This window comes from Pollachius pollachius, assembly GCF_949987615.1.
Source record: "Pollachius pollachius genome assembly, chromosome: 1".
Classification (NCBI taxonomy): Eukaryota; Metazoa; Chordata; class Actinopteri; order Gadiformes; family Gadidae; genus Pollachius; species Pollachius pollachius.
In genome coordinates, this window is record NC_136934.1 from 32,764,984 (window position 1) to 32,774,864 (window position 9,881).

A 9,881-nucleotide genomic window follows, 5' to 3' on the forward strand; every position below is an offset into this window, starting at 1 on the left:
GAACCCTTCTCAAACATCTGATAGGACTTGGCACAGTAAATATCATCTTTCTTTCTCTAATGTTAAATGTGTTATGTTTACGTCCTCAGCCCATATCCCTCCCTAGATCACCAATTCTTCCCCCTTGTGTGTGTGCGTCTGCTGTTTTTGACTTCATGGCAGGTTGTGGTCAGACTCTCCTATTTTTTCACACTGGGTTTCGGTTGCTGGGTACGAGGTTGTCAGTTCCATATCTTGAGGAAGTTGTCCCATGAGCCCGTGCAACACGCCATCCCATCTGTGGACACTCCGATGCAGCTCACTCTGTTGTCGTGACCAGACAACACGCCTGAGAAACACAGGATTCAAATATTATTTACCTTTTAACATAACATTTACATGTATTCTGTTTAATTGTTGAGAAATAATAGAATTCCAGCCCATTCTTGAAAGGGTTTTCCTGTTGCACTAATGTGAAAGAGAACGTACAAAAATTGTCTTAAATTTATCTTACGTCCAAATGGAAACCATCATTTCATCAACACAAGGATTTTATACTCTTTAATCAAACTGTTGTTAATATCATTATGTTGTTCATAATAGCTCGTAAATATAATAAAATATAGATGGCTAGGTACTTTATTCATCCCCAAAGGGAAATGAAGGAGTTAATGGATAAAGTACCATCCATCTATATTTTGTTATATTGTCTCACTACTACATGCATACTTTTCCAGTGCAATACAGATGCTTCCATCCCTTTCTCTCCTCTGCGTCCTCCGGCCTCCCCATGGTTCACTCACCCACTCTCTCTGCCTTCAGGGTGTCCCAGATGTTGACGTTGAAATCGTCGTAGCCGGCCAGCAGCAGGCGCCCGGACCGGGACGGGGCGAGGGAGGTGACCCCGCACATGATGCTTGAGTCCTGGTAGGTGATGAGCTCCTGGTCTGCCCGGATGTCGTACAGCTTAGAGGTGCCGTCGTCAGACCCCGTGATCACAGCGTTTCCGTTGGGGAAGAACTACAAGGAACATGTCAGAGCATTTAGTCTAGGGGCCACATCTTGTTACACCCTAGGGGGGAGATTACAGACATGGAGTTTCTTCAAGAGCGTTTTTTTGGAGGGGACATCAATAATATCCCAAAGATGCATCAAGTGATCTGCTGTAACAGACATTAAAACTAGCTCAAGATAAATATGAACGAATCAATTTAAGGACATCACTATCCATATTTATAATATATATATACAATACCATGTATTTTTTACAGAGACACATATCCACAAATACAGCACCATTCTACTCAGAAAATAGACACAGAGGTATAACAGGCAAATCGTGTATGCAATATACGTATATATATATATATTTTATATTGGGGGGTACAACTTCATGTTTTTCAAAAGTTGGAGAGGAAACGCCCCAACGGGACCTGGGCCCATGCATTAAGCTCACTGTTCCCAATCTAGTTTCCAGCTCAACATTAGGTGAGAACTGGTTGGGAACCACTGCACCGGGGAACCCTTGTGTGCCTTGAGGCAAGACTGGGTGTGCCAATGTGAAATGCTATGGGATACATAATCCTGACAGTCTACTAATATATATCATAAATATAAGTACTATTCATGGTTTGGCTTAAAATCAATTAATGTTGCGTGTAGGCTAATGCTAGTTTCAGATCCTTTCAATTCATATTTTGCCTATAATGCAATTGACTCTGATTTGTCTGTACCTTTACCCATGTGATTATTTTTTGACAGTCTGCTGTGTGTGAAATATTGTGCGAATTGAAAATAACCTTATTTCTACAATATCCTGGTCATAATGTGTGATTTTCTTAGTCATTCCCTCAACATGCATGAAGTCCCTTTGGATGAAAGCATGTGCTAAATGGCTCCATAGTGAACTACATCCTCACCCCGATGGAGTTGATGTCGCTCTCGTGGCCTGAGAAGGTCTGTCTGCACACACCCTCTCGGATGTCCCACAGCTTGGCGGTGTAGTCGCACGCTCCGGAGATGAACTGGTTGAAGTCCGGGGACACGGCCAGAGACATGGCATCCCCCAGGTGACCAGCAAACACCGTCTTCTGTGTGCCGGTCTCGATGTCCCACAGCACGCTACACCATCGAGGAGGGGGAAGGGGGGATGTTAGTGGAGATCATGGACGGGTCAAGCTGCTCCGGAAATAACAGCCAGATCAGATCTACAGTCTGGCTGCAGTCGCATCCATCGCTTACCAAGTGCAGTCCCCTGAGCTGGTGATGATCTCGCTGTCACTGATGAAACGGCAGCAGGACAGGTAACCTGGAGACCCACAGAGGAGCTTCATGGTTAGAATGGACCGAACTTTAGATTTGCTGTGGTGCTTTGCATATGTACGTCACCATGAGTCCTTGATCAAAAAAACACATCAACAACAACAACAACAACAACAACAACAACAACAGTAGTGTTAAAACAACTCCTTGGGATGGGAGCTCGTACCAGTGTGGGCAGCCAGCTCGCGCATGACCTTGACGTTGCCGTCCTTGCCCTTGAGGTTGTAGATGGAGCACATGTTGTCCAGACCGCCACAGGCCACCATGTTCCCAGAGGGGGCGTAGGCACAGGTCATGACCCATGAAGACTTCAGAGGGATGGCGCTCACCTGAAGAGTCACAGTGGATCACACCTTAAGTCCTCCCTAATGATCTCTCACACACACTCTACATGCAAAACTTGAAGGGTAGGGTTTGTTTGTGTTGCATAGAGAGTTAGGTAACCTAAGCCTTCAGTAGAAACTAGGCCTGTTTACCTTGTTGGTGGTAATGGTGTCCCACACGATGAGTTTACCATCCTGGGAAGCGCTCACACACAGCCTGGTCAAGAAAAAAGAAAGAATGAAAAAAAGAAAATAAAGAATGGTTGAATAAAAAAATAAAAAGTACAAGCATACAGAGTTGAAACACACATTGAGTTAGACATTGGAGCAATGTATACGAGACATCCTGGCTATTTAATCAGATTCAAGTATCCAAGAAAAGTGGTGTCAATCCAATGCACCAATTCAAACTAAGTCCTGGTTACACTGGCTGGCTGTACTTAAATATAATCACCCTCTTTGTGGTTTCATCTTTCATTTCAACATAGCAGCAGTAGCTAAACAGGGGACCTTTATAACATAACCCAGTAGTTCAGTGTTGGCTATTTGTTTCTATTTATACGGCATATATAAACGACTCCTATATATCTACAAAGGGTGTTTACTTGGACTCTGTGCCCCAGTGCATGGCGTAGATCTTGGCCAGGTGACCCCTGAGGGTCTTCCTGGTCTTCAGCTGGACCCGGTTAACCACGGTGACCGACGCTGTGGCCTCCTGCAGGGAGGTGTCCTGGAAGCCCTTACGGACCTCCTGGGGGCACCAAGCACAAACACACACACACACAGGAACGCACACAAACACACAGGTCAACACTCGTTCATCAGTATTGGCGTTTAAGAAACACATCTTGAAACAATGATACTTTTTCCAATAAAAGACAAATGTTTTCATGAAAATAAGGAATATGAATGGGTACACATGTATACACCTACAGTGATCTGATCTTTTATGTTTTCTGCCTCTTTTCTCATTTCCTCTAGTTCACCCATGGCGCTGGCTCTCAGGAACGGTCCCTGAAGCAGACGGAGAGACAGGCGACGGGCTTATGCAAAACGCTGGAGCTGAAGGACAAAGAGAGGAAGAAGACAGGAAAGGGGAGAATAACAATATGTTTGTTAAATCCTGGAACTGTGTGATGTGAAGCAGTCCACTGCTGACTGATAAAGTTCCTTGTTTTACTCCCTCCCGGCTCCCACCAGCATCACTGTCCCACCTGCATATTCCTGAAAGAGTTTGGACCTGGGCTACTGGCTCTGTTTCTCTAAGCCACGGCTGCTTTGCAATTCAAACTCACCTTAAACTACTTTGCAAACATCCACATACAAAGACAAAGATACCCACAGGTCATGGTGCGTGTGTAAATAATAACACACGCACACACAAACGCTTATACACACACACACACACCCACCCATACACACACAGACACACACAAACACTCATACATGCACACGTAAACACACACAAAGAAACACAGGAGTGCATGTGAGCATGTGCAAACAAGCCCACATTCTAAGTTTCAGCGTTGATGAATAATTATAATATTTAGGCATAACAATCCAAATCCTCTATCTTTAGACAACGTGACTCTAGAGCACATATCCACACCCAGACAGCAAGCATGCCTAAACCAGTATGTCCTGAAACAAAATCCTTAACAAGATATTTACACTAACACGTTTTACTGTGTCACACACCTTTCAAAAAACTCAAACACAGGTACAGTACACAGTATATTTAGATGGGTTGTATCTGTTTTTTTAAATTTAATATCTGTGAATTGTATCTTCTATTAAGCTGTGACGGTTGATGGCGGTTGAATGTGGTAATGGTATGATTAAAGTAATAATTTTTAGCTGTGAAGTAATCACCTAATGGACAAACTGAAGCTAATACACTGTGGGAAATATAATCCAGGCAAATAAATGAGTGAGGTGCGCAATACATTTGCATAATTTCTAAATCATGATAATCTTGAATAGATGTAAAATAGATGGATGTAAAATTACTTAATACGTTTTTTGTGATTAATTCTAGGAAGATTCTTTCAAAATGAAGATCCCAATTATTTAGCCTATACCCTCAGACAACATCCTGGATCCCACCACCCACCAGGTCTACCGTCAAAACCAGGGGGAAAACTAAATACAGTTTTTGTTTATCCCTTAGCTTCAATTCGAATTTCCTCATTAATTTATCTTACCTCGCAAAGTGATAGGGCGTAAAGTTCCCCTTGATTTTATCGGACAAGTCCCTCAAGCAATCTCTTTCTCTCTATCTGTGTGTTTGAATGTGTGTCAAAACTCCTGACCCGCTTCATTTGCCTCTTATTTGTTTGAAGAGAGAAGGAGGGAGGGACTCTGTGGAAGAGACATATTTTTCAGGATTGACTGATACCATAAGCTACCACAGGACTAAACAATAGTTTGATGAAATCTGGCTTACCCAGGCCAATCTTTTTGTTTAAACAAACTCCAACTGGTCAAGTGTTTTTTTGCGATTACATGGGACTTGAAGAAAGAGTCCCCATCAAAATCAACTAGTAAATGACTAAATAATTGTCTTCCACTGGATGACGTTGATATCCAGGGGACGCTATGGTTTATTCCAGAAGATTTAGGATGCAGTAATGGTGCCTATTGTGAAGGCTTGAGTGTTTTAGCTGTGCCCTTTTTGCCATTCTGTACTGCCATTGTTCTGTGTGATTAAATGAGTGTACTAGGGATGGGATAGTGGAGTGCATTAACGCAGACAGACAGTCAGACTGACAGACAGGGAGGGAGGGAGGAGGGAGGAGGGAGGGAGGACGATGGAGGGGCAGTAAGAGGCCAGTCAGCAGCAGCAATAGAGTGAGTTTTAAATCCTAGCGGCTGAGATTTTAAAGGGAAGCCTTTTGAATCAAATCTGCTCTCATCCGATTATTGACTGCTCTTTGCATCTGCGTAAGGGACGGACAGAGCGAGGGAGGGAGAAAGGGAGGGAAGGGCGATAGTGGGATGAGAATGGAGGGGTGGAGGAGAGAGATCATGACTTGAGAAAGGCAGATTGTGTGAGGTGGGACATTCTTTTTCTCCTGTGTATGGCCTGGCTGATGAACAGAGATTTGTTGGAATATTTACTCCTGTGAACCACAACCCAAAATGTATACATATATATATAACACACAAAACACACAACTCAATGTATTTTGTTAGTGGCAGTATTTGTGATCATATAAAATGTCTTGAATCTATCAAAATGTATTAAGATAAACCAAAAGTTATGAACTTTAGTCTTGTTTCTTCAACAACTGACCTATTTTTCAAAGGTCTTTAACACAATAATGTATTGTTTCAATGTCCCTATCCCATGTCAGTTTTATTTATATGAGATATGATATTGTTAAGTTAACACGATTATGCAAAATGTGACTTATTGCAGGATACTTCTGTAACACATATTTTTACATTTATCAATCAGAATCCAAAATATGAAAAAAACTAACAAAAAAATATTTTCTTTAGATATGCCCTCTGGCAAGGATTTTAACTTCATCCGACCAACATCTCAAGCTGATCTCATGTACATTGTTTTGTGGTGCACAAGTTACATAATAAAATAAATATATCAAATCCAGTAAATTCAAAGGCTGCTCCTTATGGCTGTCCTCTGGTGATATAGTTCTCATAAGATAGGTCAGACTAACTTAAGTCCCTTTTTTACTTTTACAAACATGTTGTCAAACCCAAAAAGGGACATAAAGATATTTAATTTAAACAGAAAGCTCAAACCTTGGAAGACATACAATGATTTTATGACATGACTCTTACCGCTTACAGCTCTTACAACTCTTACATGCGCAAGTATACAGTTTTGTTCAAAATTCAATGACAAGCTGAAAATTAAAAATAAATACATTCTGGAAAACTTAAAATGTCCTTCAGGTGGTGGGGCTGGGGGGTAAAGTTCAACCGGTCAGCCAAGCAGGGGTGACAGAATTACATGAACAGAGGAAGACGGTCGCAAAAACCCCATAAACATCCACAGTATGACCCCTCACTCACCGATCAGAGGGGGTCCTCTTCGGGCTGCAGTGCTAGATAATCAGGCTTCTGTGGGTGATCCCTGGCTGCCTGGCATAGGTTCGATCCCACTGTTACTTCACTTTCTCCTGGTCATTCACTGTTGATGGCACTCATAGGGTTGCTGTATTCCTGTGTGTGTGTGTGTGTGTGTGTGTGTGTGTGAGTGTGTGTGTGTGTGTGTCTCTCACCCCTCTCTCTCTACCCTGCTCCTATGAGGAACAGATGAGGATTGGAGGGATGAAGGGAGATCAGTGATTAGGGGATAAAACCCTGGGATGGGCAGAAAGCGAGAGAGGGCTGGATGCAAGAGTGGCAAGAGAGAGAGAGAGAGAGAGAGAGAGAAAGAGAGAGAGAGAGAGAGAGAGAGAGAGAGAGAGAGAGAGAGAGATTTTTTTCAACAAACCTAAAAAGGTGTAGAGTCTGGTCATAAGTTCAAAAGACTTCAACCAGAGAAAAAAAAATGGGGGATGGAAATAATGGCAACAATGGTGGTCCCTCCACATAGAGAGAGAGAGAGAGAGAGAGAGAGAGAGAGAGAGAGAGAGAGAGAGAGAGAGAGAGAGAGAGAGAGAAAGAGAGAGAGAGAGAGAGAGAGAGAGCGAAAGAGAGAAAAAGAGAGAAAAACATAAATAGAAGACCTGAGGATATTGCTTTTTATGGAGCTCTGATGGCCTGTGACTGCTACTGTATGACTGGCAGGAAGGCTTTGTGTTTTGTCAACCTGAGGACAGGCTAATTTTTGCAGGTTTATGGGCAGCGTGCTGGTACTGGTAGAGCCCAGGGACCTGAGATCAGCGTCTAGGGACCAGAGAGAGAGAGAGACTTTTGTGTGCAATCTTCTGATCACAACTTTTGAGATATTGAGATTATGTGCCTTTCTTCTGTGCCAAGTAACATTACCTGTATTTCTATGTTAACACAAACGCACACACACATAAACAGACACCAACAGACATGGAGACACGGAAGACATATAGGCATTGTAGAATTGTAGGCATATAGGCAATCAAACAGAAACAAACATGTATTTTAATGCAGATCCACACTCAAGCTGGAGTGGCAGATTGAGATGGGAGGCACTGGGAAATCCAAAACAATGTCTAACACTCAAGAGTTTTTTGTGTATTTGTTTCTATGCCTTGACCTCGTTTGGATTAGGGCTAAATCCACGTTAATCATGAACAAGGATAAATATTTGTGGGCATTTTGTTTTTGAGCCTGCATTCACACATCTGTTTTTATGTGTGTATGTGTGTGTGTGTGTGTTAGTGTAAGTGTGAGTGTGAGTGTGAGTGTGTGTGTGTGTGTGTGTGTGCGTGTGTTGTGTGGTTGCACCCCCACATTTGTGTGAGTGCAGATGGAAACATTGAGCTGCGAAATACTGTTCTTTTGGGGAAGAATAGTCTGAGGAAGACTTGAGGAACGAACAATATCAGCTGAGACAGAAAGAGGGGGGGTGGGGTAGACTCCCCCTGGTCTACATGGGGGGATTATAATCCATTAGGCCTTTGTGCTCCACTGGCTTCATGTATTTAGGGCCATCCACTGTTGGATGGCTGGTGGATGGACACTGCGAGGAGGAGACGCACATTGGGTGTGGAATAGAGTAGTGGTGGTAATATAAGTAGAGGGAATAGAGGAATGGATAGGATGATGACCAAATTGAGGATTTAACAAGTGCTGCTATCACCGAAACATGTGGTAACAGACAAAGCATTGTGATAGTATCACCATCAAAACTCATAAATATGTCCGCAGGCCACCACAGCCGACCACCAAACCCCAAATACAACCTTATTCTGTTGGCAAATTAACAGCCTAGCATGTGGGCTCAGCAGCGGCCTCACCACCAGCAGAACCACAGTTTTCACCTCCAAACGACAAGCCTGCGTCACTTGCTGTCAAAGTGCATCTGCGATTTAACTTCTTACATAACTCACGCTCATCACGTTACAAAGCTTCCTACAAGCCGTGGATGTTGCTCTACTGCTCTCTGCTCTACTACGGATGTTGCTCTACTGATATTCACCTGCTCCTGTATTGTTTTCCCTCCTGTGTTGTTATCAAAACCGCAGACTGTCTAAAGGGGGGGGCGCGGTGTGGAGGATTTCCCGAGATGCATTATATGTGTCTGTAAGTTAAATGTAAGCGTAGATTTAGATTAACGCTATTGATGCCGCCTTGGCCTTTTAGGGTCTCTCTGGTGAGGGGGGTTTCTCCAGCGCGAGAGGCCAGGCCCGGGATAAAGCCCCCATTAACAGAGGCCTTCGACCCAATTCTGCAGCTGTAGAGGATTATAACACAAGAGGGAGTGAGAGTTAATATAGGCCCTTAGTAGCACTATATGCCCTACCTGATGCCCCATACCCTATAAGGAGGAGGTAGGAGGAAGGCGTGGAGGAGGAAGAGACGGAGGACTGGGTGGGGGCTGCTGATCATGCTGCGGAGTGCGAAGATGGGCACAGGGGTCACAAAGACTTGTTCCACTGAACGGGAATGATTAAATGATCTCTCGTTGGATTACTATTCCATATTCTAAATGGGAGATTTTTTTAAGCTTCATAAACAAATGCACTCATTTATAATGGATTAGCAGTAATCTCTCTATTTCTATCCTTTTTTTCTGCTCTCTCTCTATTTCCCTGCGTCTCTTTTCGCCCTAGTACGCACTGCTCTCTGGGCGGGGCTTCCGATGTCCTAGCGGGAGTAGGGGGTGCTCGTCGGATTCCCGTCTGTCTGCTTCTGGTCTGATTCGGACCACAGATACGCTAGATCTATAAACACTTCTTATTACCAGATACATTGATATCCCAGACGTATTATCCATCCGTATAAGCCCACATGCTATAGCCTGCTATGTAGGATCATGCATGATCCTGGAACACAGCAGGGCCCTCCTATAGGATCATGTGATGCTCAGCGGTTCTTAGAGCATTTTAAAAGAGAATGAGATGAATAGCAGAGATAAAAACCTATGAAGATCCAAAGAGACCTACCCGTGCTGTTGGCTCCTGTCTATGTATCTCTATGTTTATTTATGCAGCCAAGATTACTTGTTCTAATCCTACCTTCAGTATAGAATCTCTTTGACTTCACATCCTTCGCTCACTCTGTTAACAATTTGTCATGTTGCATGCTACATAGGCTTCATTTTGATATTTTTGTTTTTTGTTTTATTTGAAATATTTTAAG

At 43.2% G+C, this 9,881-nt stretch overlaps 1 protein-coding gene across 1 annotated transcript; it reads right to left on the reverse strand.

Annotated features, from left to right (window-relative positions):
- Positions 1–196: 196 nt before the first annotated feature.
- gnb3a (guanine nucleotide binding protein (G protein), beta polypeptide 3a) lies at positions 197–3,623 on the reverse strand. The gene is made up of 8 exons (XM_079734403.1): positions 3,558–3,623; positions 3,230–3,375; positions 2,778–2,841; positions 2,468–2,630; positions 2,221–2,287; positions 1,899–2,100; positions 783–999; positions 197–328 (listed from the first exon to the last, which is right to left on the reverse strand). The coding sequence occupies exons 1-8, from the start codon at positions 3,612–3,614 to the stop codon at positions 222–224; spliced, it is 1,023 nt and encodes a 340-aa protein (XP_079590529.1). The 5' UTR covers positions 3,615–3,623; the 3' UTR covers positions 197–221.
- Between the last annotated feature and the right edge of the window lie 6,258 nt (positions 3,624–9,881).